The sequence below is a fragment of the Mobula birostris genome, chromosome 6, assembly GCF_030028105.1.
Source record: "Mobula birostris isolate sMobBir1 chromosome 6, sMobBir1.hap1, whole genome shotgun sequence".
Taxonomy (NCBI): Eukaryota; Metazoa; Chordata; class Chondrichthyes; order Myliobatiformes; family Myliobatidae; genus Mobula; species Mobula birostris.
In genome coordinates, this window is record NC_092375.1 from 49,028,319 (window position 1) to 49,047,064 (window position 18,746).

At 41.8% G+C, this 18,746-nt stretch overlaps 1 protein-coding gene across 4 annotated transcripts in view; it reads left to right on the forward strand.

The window, feature by feature from the left end:
- The window catches only part of caska (calcium/calmodulin-dependent serine protein kinase a), a 410,842-nt gene that overhangs the window by 65,650 nt on the left and 326,446 nt on the right, over nucleotides 1–18,746 (forward strand). For all 4 annotated transcript variants that reach the window (XM_072260443.1, XM_072260444.1, XM_072260445.1 and 1 more), the window contains exon 2: nucleotides 2,160–2,272. In XM_072260443.1, coding sequence (XP_072116544.1) covers nucleotides 2,160–2,272 — 113 coding nt within the window. The remainder of the gene's footprint in view (nucleotides 1–2,159; nucleotides 2,273–18,746) is intronic.

The following is an 18,746-nucleotide window of genomic DNA, read 5'->3' on the forward strand; positions in this document are numbered from 1 at the left end:
ACCTGCATGGCTGAACAAATTGTGTTACCATTATGGCAAGGGCTGACATGCATCAGACCAATGCAGATTTAAAGGTAAAACATGCAGAAAATGCAACAAAGTGAGACACAGACAAAAATAAATGGACTGCACAGGGAAGAGACGAAGATAAAAAGCCAAGTTACAATTTCAAAAAGAGCACCAATCTTAATGCTGTTGATGAAAAATTTGATAATGATGAGAGTGACACAGGGCTGGCTAGCCTTGAGATTTACAATACAAAAATGGGATTTGTCAGATGTTGTGGATGAGGAAACAAAGAGGAGAGATGAAAAAAGAGAATATGCCAGTGAATGAAATGGACCTTCTCAAGATCAAGATGCACATATTAGAAGAAGGAAGAAAGGTGTCCAAAGTTCTCAGGGCCACTTCCTGCAGTCTCAGAGTTGGTTCCTGCAGTAACCATGGAAGAGGCCTCAGAACCTGAAATTGTTTTCACAGCCACAAGTTTTGCCTGCCAAGCAGAGTTATCCCCTTGTCAGTAAAGACGTTATCCCACAAGTACAAGAAAGATTTCACAACGATTAAATCTTTAGGCCTGAATGGGACAATTTAAAATTTATTATGCCATGGATGTATGTATAATAGCTGTATTATATAGTATACTGTGTATTCTATATTAAGTTGACATTTATAACGAAGCAAGGAGGAGTGTTGTGTATTTAATATTTGAGTAATCTTGTAACTATGCTATTGGTTAAGCATTTGTGTTCATTTAAATAATTCACTACAGGTTATATATAAAAATACGTGAATTGCGCATTTCATTACGCCACCATGTGATATGTGCATACGTTGCTTAATGTAAAAGACAAAGTTAGGCTCTCATCTCCTGGCTCTCTTGTTTTCCTTTGAATTAATTTAATATTTTGAAGTTACAGAACATAACACTCCCTACCTGACAAATAAATGCCTGGCTTATGTTCAAAGCTGAATGTAAATTTATTATCAAGGTACATGTATGTCGGCATATAAACTGAGTTCCAGTTTCTTGTGGGCATACTCAGTAAATCCAAAAATCATAATAGAATCTATGAAAGATTGCACCCAACAGAGTAGACAAACAACCAGTGTGCAAAAGAGAACAAATTGTGCAAATACAAAAGGAAAAAAAGATAATAAATAAATAAGCAACAAATATTGAAAACATGAGATGAACAGTTGTGGTTGTGGGAACAGCTAAGTGATGAGGCAAGTGAAGTTGAGTGATTTTATCCCCTCTGGTTCTGGTTCAAGAGCCTGATGGTTGAGGGGAAATAACTGTTTCTGAACCTGGTAGTGAGTCCAGAGGCTCCTGTACCTTCCTCTGATAGCAGCAGTGAGAAGACAGCATGAACTGGCAGACTGTACATATGATTGAGCTTTTGGGAAACTGGTATTATGGATTTGCTGGCTGCTATGAGACTATAGGTATCAACTCTACCTGGGAGCTTTATTCACATCTACTTTTCAGACTTCTGACTTGCTTGAGTTGTGAACAGTTCATCGGAGTGGAACCTTGTCATAACCTTGGGATGATCTGAGAACGAGTATAGACTCTGGGCCAAATGATCATTTTATACGATAGATATGAAAGTATGTTATTGCCTGAAGTCAATATACTTTACTGAGTTTTTTCTGCATGCATCTGATACAATGCTGGTTATACAATTCTCATTTATCCTTGTCAAGTAGCTTGCTGATTCAATAGGATATGAAGAGTGAAATTGTTAACAATGAATGGAATGTTGGAGTTCTGTATGTACAACTGAATAAGTGTGAAATTCATAGAATTAATCCATTACTGATATGAACTTGTGCTTTTAAAATTAAGTTTGGACTTTTTTGTCATACCTCCATATATCTGTTTTGGGTAGATTAATATTTGAGGACAATGCAAATAATATTTTGCTTTAAATCACCAAAAATATCAAAGTAGTTACTGACACTCTTTGTAAGGTGAGAAAGTTTTGTATATAACTATCACATCGAAGAAAGCAAATCTTCATAAATTTCTTGTGAATTATCATCTCCTTTAGGCTTGTGTGTTGTTCATTCATGCTTTTATGCTTATGAACATTTGTGTATCTTTTGGGTTTTCCAGAAATATATGGTTAAATTTTAAAATCTTTGAATTACAGGGGACCATTCAGTGTTGTGCGACGATGTATTAACAGAGAAACAGGACAGCAGTTTGCTGTGAAGATTGTGGATGTGGCCAAATTCACTTCCAGTCCTGGTCTGAGTACAGAAGGTATATGATCATAAATTTTAATTGTAAAATTATGAACATGGCTTTTGTAACTTCAAAAATAGCTTCTTAAAATAAATACTTTATCTGCTTCTTACTCTGAAAATGCATCTTAAGTTCCCAGAATGTTACTCTAATGCACAATTTTCATTGAGAGAGGATCTTGCTAACTTGAAGCTGGTTAGCTTTAAACATCAGGTTTATTTGTTCTAAACAGGCAAAACATTAGTAATCCTTGAGTCCTTAGATACTGGTAATACTGAACGAAAGTTGCCTTTATTTTCCCCCTTACTTTTTCCTGTAACCTGTGGTTCTTCATATGTGGACTGCTCGTTTGTTTTCTGTAAGTACTACTGTACTAAGCTTTAAGATTCCTCTTCATTTCATTTTTACAGATTTGAAATTGTAACTGCCTCCTTGTTTACTTCTATGTGAGCATCTTTTTTTCAGTTACTTTTCTGTTCAAGTAGCTTAGTTTGTTGCTGTGAAGAATAGTGGACAGTATTGAGGATTTCTGAAGTTGTCTGAGTGATACTAAATGTGGAAAGAAATACTGTATTCATCCTCTGGCCAACTGCTCTAATAATTTCATCTATTCAGTCCATCCAATGAAGATAGCAGATGCCTTTGTCTAATACTCTTCAAATCTTTAAATCTGTGTTCGCCATTTTCGCAATTTGACAAAACAAAATGTGGAGTAATTCCTATCCAGCCAGACATTTAACAAAACCCAGATAAAAGCAACTGGTGACATTTACTCTGTTATAATTGGTGAAAATCTGTGCCTGCCAAAAACTTCAACAATAGTTTGTATCAAAGTATATAATCAAATTCTCACTGTACATTTTTTTTACTTGATCCTTACTACCCACATCACTTTAAAGCCATCATATCACGTCTTTCTTAAATAAAATGACTTCCCATTTTCTCTTAAGAGGCTTAACTACTTGAGGCTGTCATATTTTCCTTGGATCAACTAAGGTCCATGATCATTACAAAATATATTCACACACTTGACACTATATTCCAGTATACATGTGATAGATGGGTGAATCTGAATCTGAGAAGGGATTAGCTTAGTTGGGCATCTGATTACTAATTAAGTTAGGCACAACATTCTGGGCTGACAGGCCTGTTCTGTGTCCTAAGGTGTATGGGAACACTACAATTTGCAATTTCTCATCAGAGTCAAAATATTCCTGACTTGGAATAGCATTGCCACCTCTTTGGTTATCACTAAGTTAAAATCACGTTAACTCTCTGATCAGCAGACTTGGAGTAATCCTTTACTATGTTGGTATTATACTTCATAACAAGACTAATAGTACAGTGTTCTCATTGGAATTGGATATCTGGTATTGCCAGGTAATTTGAATGAATTTTAGTACACACGTGGGGCGGAAGCAATCCAAAATGCAATGCTGTGCCTTAAAGAGACCCTAATTATGAACAGGAACACTTGTATTTTATATAAACTAATAATTGTCCCTGAACTCTCAATTGACTTAGAGGTTTTTGACCTATTTCCCACTCATTAAATAGGCGGTGTACAATCTGTTGGCCAGAGTGTATCCAGCATATAGATACATAATTTAAAAAATATTAAGTATCATAAGTGCCTATACTTTCCTGATGAGCCCCATAGGCTGAAGTAAATTTTCTTGATAACAGCCTAGGCATCTGGTTGTTATCATTGCTGTTTTTCAAAGTACGTGAATGAGAATTCCCCACAGTAATGTTGGAGTATTATAACATTTCTGAAGTATGGTCACAACAGCTAAACTGGCAATTTTAGTTCATCTGAAAGGAGAGATCTTTTGTATAATTTGAGGATGTTTATGAATGTCCAGGTACTAAAAGATACAATACACATAGAGCATTGCTTGATTAGATATTTCTGAGGGTATTTAATTTCAAGTTAAATTTTACAGTATTTCACTTCTAATCTGTTTCCTTTGAGAGATTAAAGTCTAATATTTGCATCTTAATTTTATTACCTGCATTAAGAGAACGAATGAAGCAGTAGGAAACCTCATTAAGGTTTCAGTAATATTTAACTGGAAAAGTCCTTTTTTATGTATCTGAATAATTACTGTTAGCAGCCATCTTGAAAATAAGAAAGCAAACGCTTGCCAAGTTATAATCTTATTCATGGATTATTCTTAATTAAAATTGGGGCGTATCAGCGGAGATAAGTTTAAATATCACAGGAGTGGAAGTTGAAATGACGAAGTGTTCATTTCACAGACATCCATAAACCTGTGATGGTTGATAGTTCCCTTGTTTTCAGGAGAGAAGCTGATGACAACGTCAGATATTCTATTATATTTTATGCCTTCACAGATAGTACTTGGTTCACGTGATTTTCTGAATTGACATTAGCCACTTCTTTTGGCGAATTTTAAAAATATATTAGTTTCTTGGCTCTGAGTTTCTGTCGTGGCTTTTCGAGATGCTTAAAAAGCGGAAGGAGATAAGGAAAGCTTTAGCAAGATGCTTGAAGCACCATGAATGTGAGGAAAGCTTGAAAAGCCATTGTTCTTTTGTATTCTGTTTCATATGTTTATACGATCAATTCCTTCATAGAACTTACATATTAATTGGAATTTGTCATGCGTCAAGGGGTATAATAATATAGTTTGAAGCAAGCCTATAAATGTTTCAGTCGTTAGACTGCCATTTTTCCCTTTTGGATTTCACAGGAAACCAACCCTAGCTTTTCATTACTGACAAAGACCTATTAAGAGTAATTCTTTGAAGTTGGATTCGGCATCTTTCAGCTGACATTGTTCGAATCAGAGAAAAATGGAAAAAATGTTGGGTGGTGTCAACAGGGCTGGCAATACCTGAGGAAAGAGTCAGCATTTCAACTCAAAGATCCTTTGTCAGAAAAGAGAAAACTTGCTTCTAGTTTTGACAAAGGGTCTTTGACCTGAAACATTGTTTCTCTCTCCTTTGATGCAATATTTTGTTTTATTCCAGTCAGGGCTTCCGCAGGGGTTGGTGTTGGGACTGCTTTTTATGCTGTATATCAGATTTAAATAATGGAATAGATGGCTTTGTTGCTAATTTTGCAGATGATATACAAAGGTGGAGGGGGAGGTAGTGTTGAGGAAACAGGAAGGCTGCAGAAGGACTTAGTTTAGGGCAGCGGTCCCCAACCACCGGGCCGCGGACCGGTACCAGGCCACAAAGTATGCGCTACCGGGCCACGAGGAAATGATATGTTTTGGCTATACGAGTCAGCTGCACCTTTCCTCATTCCCTGTCATGCCCACTGTTGAGCCATTATGCACGTGAGGTCATTACCTGGGCGTCATCCATATCAGCGTGGGAAGGAGATCAACTCCTCGAGCTTGCAAATGACGGCGGGCTGAAAAGTATGTTTGACATAACATCTCTGCCAGCATTCTGGATCGAAGTCAAGGCTGACTGTCCTAAGGTAGCCACGAAAGCACTGAAAACATTGCTTCCATTTCCAACATATCTCTGCAATGAATGCAACGAAAACTAAATTGCGGAATAGACTGGACATAAGGAACCCCATTCGAGTATCACTGTCTCACATCACCCCTCGATAGGATCGTCTTGTTGCAGGAAAACAAGCCCGGGGCTCCCAATGATTCGGCGATATTGGTGTGTTGCAATGATTTTATATATTCACAGGGGGAAAATATGTGCTGTGTGTTTAATATCCAAACGTTACTTAAAATGTTATGATGCTATTGACTTATATAACCATATAAGTCAAAAGGCCCCCAAACAGTAGCATGGAGATTGGGTGCAAGTTGAATAGGGAGTTAACAATGGCATGTGGCAAAGGAAATGTCGCAGTAGTTATGGGGGATTTCAACATGCAGGTGAACTGGGAAAATCAGGTTGGTACTGGACCCCAGGATAGGGAGTTTGTAGAGTGCCTACGGGATGCATCTTTGGAGCAGCTTGTACGAGAGCCGACCAGGGATAAGGATTTAGTGTTGTGCAATGAACAGGATTTGATAAGTGATCTTGAAGTAAAGGAGCCATTAGGAGGTAGTGACCATAATATGATGTTTTTATCTGCAAGTTGAGAGGGATAAGGGCAGATCAGAAGTGTCAGTATTGCAGTTGAACAAAGGAGACTATGGAGCCATGAGGGAGGAGCTGGCCAAAGTTGACTGGTCGGATATCCTAGCAAAAAAGACAGTGGAACAGCAATGGCAGGTATTCTTGGGAATAATGCACAAGGTGCAAAATCAGTTCATCCCCCGGAGAAGGAAGGATTCAAATGGGGGAAAGTGGCCACAGTGGTTGACAAAGGAAGTCAGAGATAGCATAGCATTAAAAAAGAAGTTAAGGTGAGTGGGAAGACGGATGATTGGGAAATTTTTAAGGAGCAACAGAACTTAATTAAAAAGGCAATACGGAGAGGAAAAAATGAGGTATGAACGCAAGCTAGCTAGGAATATAAAGGAGGATAGCAAAAGTTTTTTAGGTATGTGAAGAGAAGGAAGATAGTTAAGAACAATGTTGGGCCCTTGAAGAATGAATTGGGAGAAATTGTTATGGGAAACAGAGAAATGGCAGACGAATTTAATAAGTACTTTGGATCTGTCTTCACTAGGAAAGACACAAGCAATCTTCCAGATGTATGGATGGGCCAAAGACATAGGGTAACAGAGGAACTGAAACAGATTGACATTAGGAAGGAAATGATGATGAGTAGACTGATGGGACTGAAGACTAACAAATCCCCAGGTCCAGATGGTCTGCATCCTAGGGTACTAAAGGAGGTGGCTCTGGAAATTGCGGATGCATTGGTGATCATTTTCCAATGTTCCTTAGATTCAGGATCAGTTCCTGAGGATTGGCGAATGGCTAATGTTATCCCACTTTTTAAGAAAGGAGAGAGGGAGAAAAGAGAGAACTATCGCCCTGTTAGCCTAACATCAGTAGTGGGGAAGATGCTAGAATCCATTATTAAAGATGAATGTAGCCCCCCCGGCCACCCTCAGGGTTGCTCGGCTTGCTTTCGTCTAGGGAAACAGCCTCGGCCCCGCCAAACTGGGTAATAGTTTGTTTGGATGCTGTGTGAGGTACCCCACCCCACCCAAATAGCAGACAATACACCAGATGCAATTAAATGATACACAGTTTATAGATTTTACTGGAACTATATAATTAAGAGAGAATAAAATATAAAAGGAAAATAAAAGGTGCCACACTTATCAAAGTTCAATCTCTTCGTGCACAAAACAGTTGGAGCTCAAGGACCACCTTCTTCACCCTGCGACCCCTCGGACCACCTTGACTGGCCGCCTGGGACCAACAACGGTGGTCGACCAGACGCTCCACACGAATCCGCCTCCGTCTCCTCGCTGAATGCCCTCCTTGGGGTCCGACCTCGTTAGCGGACATCACAGCACTTCGTCCATCCTCTGTCTCGCTCTCCTGCCTTCTGCCCCAAAACCCCGCGCATACAGTATCTTCAAATACACCAAAACCATAACAACTATCCCAATTGGTTAATAGCACCCTCTTATCACCCTCTAAACCAAACCAAGCTGCTAGCGCAAACTTTCTCAGCGTTTAACACAACAAAGCCGCATTCCCCACATTAACATAACAAAGACGTCATTTTAATTAGCCTCCGCAGTAACATAAAAGTTGAAACCCCCTTACACTCTCCCCCCACCAAATAAAGTCATGTCCCCATGACTTCTAAATAACTCGCCAACCAGTCCTGCAGACACACACACACACAGTGACAGTGCTTCCCAAACAGTGGACCTTACTCCTGTCCCACGGGCGCTACATAGGCCAACCTATCTGGGAGCTTCTTAACCCTCTGAGACCTCCATACCCCCTCACCTAAACCCAAAAGGCTCAGACACTACTAGGGATACCTCGGGCCCACTTGCCAACTCCTCTCTCTCAGGCCACCACTACAGCTCGGAGCCCCCTGCCCCGTGTCCGGGGCCCCACCTCTACTTCCCAATCCTGCCGCAACTCAGACTGCCCACAGCTAGCCCTCCCCACTACACCTGACTCAGTGGGAGAAGGGCCAAAGGTCTCTTCCTCAATCACGGGGAAGTTAGCGAAAGGCAGCATGTACCACATGTGCAGCACATCATCCTTCGAATCCGTATCCTTCCTCATTCCTTCGATCGGTAGCTGTTGTTTGAGTTTCTCCAAACTGAAACATTTAGCCGGGGCTACCCCTTCAGCCTCCTGCAGTCGAGACGTCAGCTTCTTCGGGGACTCCTTCAACTCTCGCCACAGCCTCAGCAGTTCTGACTCAGGGTTCCTGGCCATCTCAATCTGGGACGCAGTTACCCCACCAGCTTCTTCCACCCTGACCTGAAAAGCAGCAGTTAAAGAATGTTCAGCCTCCGGTTGTTTCTTCCTGAGGACGTCTTCCAGGTCAACTTTCAGTTTTTCCACTTCATTTAAACTCGCGATAGTCACCTTCAGGTTCCTTTCAAGCGTCCACCTTCCTTTTCCGAGATCTGTCCTCCATTTCTTCACCTCCTCAGGAGTGTAGTCAAACTCCCCTCCCCGGGCTCTCGGTTTTCTGTTGACCTTAGTCAGAAACACTTACTTGATCTTCCCTGACTTGTAAGTCTTCCAATCTGTTCTGAATGGACGTCTTGAGTTTCTGCTGATCCCTTCGAAGGTGGGTCATTGTTTCTTCTCGCTGGATTAATTCATCAGTACATGACCGCAGTGTGGTGCAAATCCCCTCGCTTCCCTGTGTCTCATTCAGATTGACGACCTGGGTTTCCATCCCCTGGTCCACCACCGTCTGTCCCAACACCAGGAAGTTCAACTGGTATGTCGGGTCATTTTTCTCACATTGCACCAAACTCTTCCGGCCAAAAACTCCTCCACATTTGACACTTCGCTTCGGTCGCCCGGGCTCAGCCACTCGTCTCGCCTCATAGTCCCCGCAGGCGAATCCAAGCTCTAGGCGGTCATCCACATACGTCAAAACTCCACACACCTTCACTTCCCCCATGGTCTTCCTCATGCCCTGCGGGAAGGATGTAGGGGCTCCAGATATGCCCTTGGGTATCTTTTCGGATCAGAAGAATCCTAGGGAACTAGTAATGGCCGTCTTCGGCTCAACAGCCGCACTCCTCGGGATCTGGCAACATCCGCTCCTCAGATGCAGCACACTAAACCACGTCGCATCATCCACACACATGCTGCCTTCCTCTTCCACGCCGCCAGGGTCCAGTTGCCGTGACCTCTCTCTCACTGAGGTGTCTTCAACGGTCAACTCCCCTCCCTCGTGGTAGTTCAGAGCATCTACTAAGAGGGTCTCACCCTCAGCTACTTTCCCCAAGCCGTACCACCGCTGGGTCTCGTTTAAATTCGGTACTGGCTCAAGGCTGCTACATATGTCCTCAGAAGCAACTCGACACACTGGGTGCCCAGAAAATGCCTCCATGACTTCCAGGGTCATTAACCAATCATCGTCTTCTGGATAACTACTGCCACTAGTACCCAAAGTCTCCAGTGCCCTTGCGGTTGTCAAGGATAAATGCTTCAGACACCGGTTGTAAAACGAACTGTACAACAACTTGATCTGTGCCCCGGAGTCGAGGATAGCTTTAGCATCGCTTCCCTCTATCCATAGCAACACCCTGGGGCGTGGCCCCTCTAGGCCTTCAGGAATAGGGTCTTTTCCTTTTGGAAGTTCATCGGTACATTGCTGGGAACGTGTTTCCCCAGAGACCCCAAGCTGTTCCTCTCACTGGGCCTCCACTAAGTTTCCCGACACCTCTCTGATCAGCTGAACAACTGAAGGAGGGGCTGATCCCCCTGGCACTGCAAGCAATTTAGCTGCCCACCTAGCCAGAGAAGACACACTGAAAACTTACCCCCCTCTTTCAAATAACTGACAGCTGTCACTACGGTGTAAGTGAACCTGACAGCTCTAACACCGTCACCAGCCCGCCTACTCAAACTTTCAACCAATCCCTGTCGTTCTCCCTCAACCGAGCACTGCCACTCATCTAACAACTGCGAGATCTGCTCCGCCTATGTCTCACACGCCTCTGCCCCTCTTGGGGTGGACACTAGCCTAAGTGCCAGGCGGAGCCTGCCAGAGCTAGAACATTTATTCGCAGACCCTACCTCCAAATCAGATCATTCTTTCCTCTCTCTCCCAACCGCATGGACAGCCCCGAGTGCCACCTCCAACTCGTCAATGCTAGTCTGAACTTGAACAAAGACCTCACTCACCATGCATGCAGCAATCACCAGCAAATAACCCACGGAGACACACATTACAGATTTAAACAGGGCACCCACACAGCATACCAGCAGACTCAATCCCGGACAAAGCCTACACAATGTAGTCCCCCCAGCCACTCTCAGGGTTGCTTGGCTCGCTGTCGTCTAGGGAAACAGCCTCGGCCCCGCCAAACTGGATAATAGTTTGTTTGGATGCTGTGTGAGGTACCCCACCCCGCCCAAATAACAGACAAATACACCAGATGCAATTAAATGATAAACAGTTTATAGATATTACTGGAACTATATAATTGATAGAATAAAATATAAAAGGAAAATAAAAGGCGCCACACTTATCAAAGTTCAATCTCTTCGTGCACAAAACAGTTGGAGCTCAAGGACCACCTTCTTCACCCTGCGACCCCTCGGACCACCTTGACCGGCCGCCTGGGACCAACAACGGTGGTCGACCAGACGCTTCACACGAGTCCGTCTCCGTCTCCTCGCTGAATGCCCTCCTTGGGGTCCGACCCCGTTAGCGGACATCACAGCACCTCGTCCATCCTCTGTCTCGCTCTCCCGCCTTCTGCCCCAAAACCCCGCGCATACAGTATCTTCAAATACACCAAAACCATAACAACTATCCCAATTGGTTAATAGCACCCTCTTATCACCCTCTAAACCAAAACAAGCTGCTAGCGCAAACTTTCTCAGTGTTTAACACAACAAAGCCGCATTCCCCACATTAACATAACAAAGACGCCATTTTAATTAGCCTCCGCAGTAACATAAAAGTCAAAACCCCCTTACATGAAATAGTGGCATATCTTTATAGCAGTGACAGGATTGGGCCGAGCCAGCATGGATTTACCAAGGGCAAATCATGCTTGACTAATCTATTGGAGTTTTTCGAGGATGTAACCAGGAAGATAGACGCGGGAGATCCAGTGGATGTGGTGTACCTTGATTTTCAGAAGGCATTTGATAAGGTACCATATAGGAGATTAGTGGGTAAAATCAGAGCTCATGGCATTGGGGGGAGGTATTGACATGGATAGAAAACTGGTTGGCAGATAAAAAACAAAGGGTAGCAGTGAATGGGTGTTTCTCGGAATGGCAGGTGGTGACTAGTGGGGTGCCACAGGGCTGGGTATTGGGACCACAGCTGTTTACGATTTACGTCAATGATTTAGAGGAAGGCATTGTGAATAACATCAGCAAGTTTGCTGATGATACTAAGCTGGGTGGTAGTGTTGCATGTAATGAGGATGTTAGGAGAATTCAAGGTGACTTGGATAGGCTGGGTGAGTGGACAGAAACTTGGCAGATGGCGTTTAATGTGAACAAGTGTGAGGTTATTCACTTTGGGAGCAAGAACAGGAAGGCAGATTATTATCTGAACGTTGTGGAGTTAGGTAAGGGAGAAATACAAAGAGATCTAGGAGTACTTGTTCATCAGTCTCTGAAGGTGAATGAGCAAGTGCAGCAGGCTGTGAAGAAGGCTAATGGAATGTTGGCCTTTATTACAAAGGGAATTGAGTACAAGAGCAAGGAAATCTTGCGCAGTTTTGGTCTCCAGGGTTTAGGAAGGACATCCGGTCCGCAAGAATATTGTCAATGTGAAACCGGTCCGCAGTGCAACAAAGGTTGGGGACCCCTGGTTTAGGAGAATGGGCAAGAAAGTGGCAAATGAAATACAATGTTGGAAAACGCATGGTCATCCACTTTGGTAAAAGAAATAAATGTGCAGTCTATTTTCCAAATGGGGTGAAAATGTTAGTATTCATTTCAAGAGGTCTAGGATATAAGAGCAGGGATGTGATGCTGAGGCTTTATAAGGCTCTGGTGAGGCCTCACCTTGAGCATTGTGAACAGTTGTGGATTCCTTATATAAGAAAAGATCTGCTGGCATTGGAGAGGGTTCAGAGGAGGTTTACGAAGATGATTCTGGGAATGAAAGGGTCTGTACTCACTGGAACTTAGAAGGATGAAGGGAGATCTCGTTGAAACCTTTCAAATGTTGAAAGGTCTAGACAGTAGATGTGGAAAGGATGTTTCCCATGGTGGGGGAGTTTAGGACAAGAGGGCACAGCCTCAGGGTAGAGGGGCATCCATTTGAAACAGTTGCAGAGAAATTTCTTGAGCCAGAGGGTGGTGAATTTGTGGAATTTGTTACCACAGAGAGCTGTGGAGGCCAGGTCATTGGGTGTATTTAAGGCAGAGAGTGATAAGTTCTTGATTGGTCACTGCATCAAAGATTACAGGGAGAAGGAAGGAGTGGGGCTGAGGAGGGAAAAAAGGATCAGCCATGATTGAATGACAGAGCAGACTCAATGGGCCAAATGGCCTAATTCTGCTCCCATGTCTTATGTATAGAATCTGCAGACTTTTTAAAATTTTCATTCTTCTAAGTGGGTTTTGCTGATAAGTTCATTGAGTTGGGAATTGTGGATGTAAAACACAAACTACATAGTTCATTGCACTATAAAATTTAAAGAACTTTGGACTCTGGATATAGTTTAATTTCAAATTGAAGTTAAGTTTAGTGATTTTGTACTACTTCAAAGGCTGCTGTAAAATGCATTATCTTTAAAATGTCTTTAAATTTTCATACTTGTATTAAAAGCTTTTAATGGCATGCCCAGTCATAATTACCACTTAAATGCTCTGGGCCTAGATGTGTAGATTTCAGTTCCTTTTTTTCCAAAATATGTTTCAAAATGTACTTTTAAGAAGCTTCTAACTATTTTGCTTGTACAAATGAGATACTAGTTTAGAAAAATGTACTGTTAACTTGGCTTTTTAAATTTTGGTAATCACTGATGTTGAATGCCAGCATCTCCCTTGATTTTACATCTTGTCAGCATCTATTGCCAGGTCTCTTGGGCAATGTCTGTAACAAGGCATGGAGTTTCTTCATGAAATACAAGAACAAAACCAATGTCAATAATGTAGCATGGTGATTTCCCTCTTCAGTGTCCCCTGCCTTGCAGATCCACCTGTTAATTTGGTGAACCTGCCTCAGCACTATCCTGGTGAGCACCGAATCGATATAGTAATCTTGGTAGTTTGAGCACTTGCAGGTATTTCTTCCCGCCTCACTTTCAAAAGAAAGTATTGGACTTTATTGCACCAGATATATAGTGTGCTACCTAATCCACCTGTTGCTATACACTGCTGTGCCAGGAACCTGTTGAGAATACCCAGTCTCCATGCTGACACCTCCAAAGCATGAATCACCCTTGGCTTAGTGTGAAGAGGCTGTGTGTGTACTGGCGTCAGCTGAGTTGAGGCAAGAGACATCACTGCTTAGCACTGAGATGTGGAGTTCATGACTGCACACTAGCTGGCTTGTTGAATGCAAGCCATTGCTGGGAACTGACATCAATGACAAATCACACTATGGTCTCTCAGTCACCTTCTGTTGGAAATGATTGAAGTTGTCTCCAACTCTGTGGTATACTCATTGGTGCTGCTACTGCAGAAGTTTACAGGCTGAGGATGATTTTGCACTCAAATAATGAACAGAAGACAATAGGAACAGGAGTAGGCTTTCCATTTATTATGGTTGCGGCTGATTATGGTTGCCTCAACTCCTTTTCTATGCCTTTTCTTATTATTCTATTCATTTGTTTATCAGATATTTATCCACTGTTATACCTGGAAGTGATGTTGTCCAAATGTTCTTCAGAAATCAAGAAAGTAATTCAGTTTCACATTGATATATTTAGTAAAGAAATGGGAACAAAAGTCTTATCCAGTTAAAATACATAATTTAGGTAAGAACTGAAAACCCTGTTCTCATGGAACAACTGGAGGTTCAGTACCATCTTTTTCTCTGATAGGTTTCTTCTTCATTTTGACCATGGCTTCTGCTATATGTGTAGATATAGAACTTTCATTTGCTTATTGGGAGCCTATAGCGGAAGCAGTTAGATCAATCAAAATTCAAATGGACCAAACAGAGCTGAATGGATATGCCAGTTTGTCAAAATAAAAGCTATGCACAGCATATATACAGTTTAACTTCACTTAACATAGAGCAGAGTTGAGGAGAGGAACCTTGGGTTTTAACTTTATTCTTACACTTCCTTTAAATAGTGTATGGAATTTAGGGAAGGAAGGAGGGAGGTCTATCTTTCTGTAGAATGTGTACATTAGAACTTTCCATCTCACCTGGAATTCATTTAATCCTTAATCCTTTCAGCTATCCTATTCTTGATACCAAGTTGTTAGACCTGGGGATATTGTTCAGAAAGTTCTTAGGAAATCAAGAATGAGGCACAAATCTTGTGGTTATAGCTGTTTTATTAGATAGTACAGACCAGACAAGGTCAGCATGAACTGGCAAGTAAAGTAACAAAGAATTTTACCACATGCTCTGGCTTTATACTGCAAGCCTGCATAAACCAGTTTAGGTAAGGAAACCTGTGGAAAAGGTTCTGTCTGAGTCACACTTCAGCTTGCAGATAAGAGAACTGCAGAAGTATAAAACTAAAAACTTGCAAACAACTAGTTGATTATACAAACATATAAGCAAGTGTAGTGAAAGCTAAAATGGCCAAAAAACACTCAGGATTCTAATCCAATACCAGTTGCAATTTAAATACCTTTGATCCAGAATCTGCTACTACCAGGGCAGAGAATTCCAGAGATTCACCACTTTCTTGGAAAGAAATTTCTATGTACTGGTTTTAAGTGACAGCCTCTTAATTTATAGTTGTTTCCCCAAATCCCTCTATTGATGAAAACATCCCAAAATTTATGCTGTCAAGTGCACTATGGATCTTTCATCTATGACCAATGTCGCCTCTCATTTTTCCATACTCCAAGAACCGGAGACCCAACTTATTTGTATAACCTTCTCATCCCAGTAATGGTGAATCTCCTTTGCACAACTTCTAATGTTACTCTATTTTGTGAGGTAGGGGATGAACATTTGCTTGGTATTTTTGGTGAGATAGCATCTGTGTCCAATAAAATTGCAGCAAAACTTCAGTGTTTTAAACCCCAATCCCATTACAACGAAGATCAAAATGTCTGTAATCTAACATGTTACTTTGACCTGCCTGCAAACTTTGTAAGTCATGCAATAGAATACCTCTGTACATCAGTCTCTCTATTTATATTAGATTTAGATCATCTGTCTGGGTTTCTTTAACTGAAATGCAAGGCTTCAGATTTCCTCACATTAAGATGCATATGCCAGTTTTATTTTGCCTATTCATTCAAACTCTATATATCCCTTTGTAAAATCACAATATCCTTATATTGCAAAGAGTTGTGTATTCCATTTGTCCATCACATTAAACTAGCCTTCCCTTCGTTGACTTGGGAGCAGAATCAGGCCATTTGGCCCATCAAAATGTTTTGCCATTCCATTATGGCTGATTTACTATGTCTCTCAACTCCATACTGTTGCCTTCTGCCTGAAACCTTTGACATCCTGATTAATCAAGAACCTTTTAACTTCTGCCTTAAATATATCCAATGACTTGGCCTGCACAGCTGTCTGTAGCAAAGAATTCCACAGATTCACCACTCTCTGGCTAAAAAAGTTTTCCTCATCTTTTTTGTAAATGGATGTCCCTTATTCTGTTCCCAGACTACACCACTATAGGAAACACCTTCGCCAAATCCACTCTATCCACTCTTTCAATATTTGATAGGTTTCAGTGAGAAACCCCTCCCCCTCATTCTTATAAACTCCAGCAAGTACAGGCACAGAGCTAACAAATACTCCTCATATGTTAACTCTTTCATTTCTGGAATCATTCTTGTGAACCTCCTCTGGACTCTCTCCAATGCCAGCATATCCTTCCGTGGATAAGGGGCGCAAAACTGCTCACAATACACCCAAGTGCAGTCCAAACAATGCCTAATAAACCCTCAGCATTACATTCTTTCTTTTGTATTCTAGTCCTCTAGAAATAAATGCTAACATTACATTTGCCTCCCTTACCACTGACTCAACCTTCAAATTAACCTTGAGAGAATCCTGCACGAGGACTCTCAAGTCCCTTTGCATCTCTTTTTGAATTTTCTCTCCATTTACAAAATAGTCCGCGCCTTTATTCCCTCTGCCAAATTGTATGACTATGCACTTCCCTACATTATATTCCATCTACTACTTCTTTGCCCATTACTCCAATCTAAGACCTTCTGCTTCCTCAGCACTACCTGCCCTCCCACCAATCTTTATATCACCTGCAAACTTGGCCACAAAGCCATTAATTCCTTCATCTAAATAATTGACGTACAACGTGAAAAGATGAGGTCCCAACATCGACCCCTTTAGCACTCCAGTAGTCACTGGCGGCGAACCAGTAAAGGCCCCCTTTATTCCCACTCTTTGCCTCTTGTCAGTCAGCGAATATTCTATCCAATCTAGTAGTTTTCTTATCATGCCATGGATTCTTGTTAAGCAGCCTCGTATGAGTTACTTTGTCAAAGGCCTTCTCAAAATCCAAATAAACAATATGCACTGACTCCTTTGTCTATCTTGTCTGTTATTTCCTTAAAAAATTCCAATAGATTTGTCAGACAAGATTTCCTCCTTTCCCATCCAATCAACTTTTGCTAGCTCCTCCCTCATGCCTCTGTAATTCCCCTTGCTCTACTATAATACTGATACATCTGATTTTAAAGTTTTTTCCTCAAACTGCAAAGTAAATTCTATCATATTAGACCACTGCCTTCCAAGGGTTCCTTTACCTTTAGCTTGTTAATAAAAATCTGGTTCATTATATAACACCCGATCTAGAATTGTCATTTACCAAGTGAGCTCAAGTCATTTCGTAGGCATTCCCTTTCTTGGGATCCAGCTCCAACCCGATTTCCCCCCCCCCCCCATTGAAATACCTCATGATTATCACAATATTGCCTTTTTTACCTGCATTTCCTATCTCTCTTTGTAATTTGTAGCCCACATCCTGGCTATTGTTTGGAGGCCTGTATATAACTCCCATCAGGGTCTTTTTACCCTTGCAGTTTCTTAACTCTATCCACAAGGATTCTAAATTTTCCAATCCTATGACACCTCTAAAGATTTGATTTTAATTTTTACTCATAGAACCACTCCGCCCCGATTGTCTGCCTATCTGTCCTTTCAATACAATGTGTATACTTGAATATCAATCTCCAACTATGATCTTTCAACCATTACTCTCTGCCCACAACATCACACCTGCTAGTCTCTTACGCACTACAAGAACATGTACTTTATTCCGTATACCGCGATCAATCCGAATGCGGAAATTATCATGGAATTTCCCTGTTAGCAACAGCAGGAAAGATCCTCACCCACATCATGAACAACCGGCTCAAGCCTTTAGCTGAGAAGATCCTTCCGGAGACAGAAGCTGGTTTTAGACCATCACGTGGAGCAATCGACATGATCTTCACAATGCAACAGCTACAAGAAAAATGTTTTGAACAACTTCAACCTTTGTACATGGTATTCATTGACCTCACCAAAGCCTTTGACTCGGTATCAAGGGAACTCCAATGGGGTGTCCTATCTACCTATGGATACCCTGAAAGGTACATTCAAATCCTGAGACTCCTCCACGATGGCATGCTTGCCACAGTCATGGTCAGCAACAGTATCTGTGAGTCTTTTCAAGTTAGATCAGGGGTAAAACAGGGATGCGTGATTGCCCCAACTTTGTTCACCATCTTCATTGCGACAATCATCCACATTATCAAGGACGACCTACCCCCAGAAATCAAAATTGTCTACAGAACAGATGGCAGACTTTTCAATCTTGCCTGTCTCAAATCCAAAACGAAGACATCCACGGGTTCCCTCATCGAGTTCCAATACGCAAATGACAACAGTGTTGCAGCTCTTTCAGAAAACCACCTACAACAGATTCTGAGTGCCTTCAACCGTGCATACGCGAAACTTGGACTTACCATCAGTTCCAAGAAGACTCAGATCATCTATCAGCTGTCACCAATTGAGACAAATCGGATAGAACCATCATTTCAACTTGGCGAAACAACCCTGGAAAACGTGGACCACTTTCTTTATCTTGGAAGTCACCTCTCCTCCAATGTCGACCTTAATGATGAGATCCAACATCGTCTTAAATGCGCTGGAACAGCTTTTGGACGTCTCTGAACAAGAGTCTTTCATGATCGTGGTATCCGAACAGACACCAAAATGTTAGTGTACAAAGCAGTGGTAATCCCAACACTCCTGTATACATCAGAAACCTGGACAACATACCGACGACATCTGAAGGCACTTGAA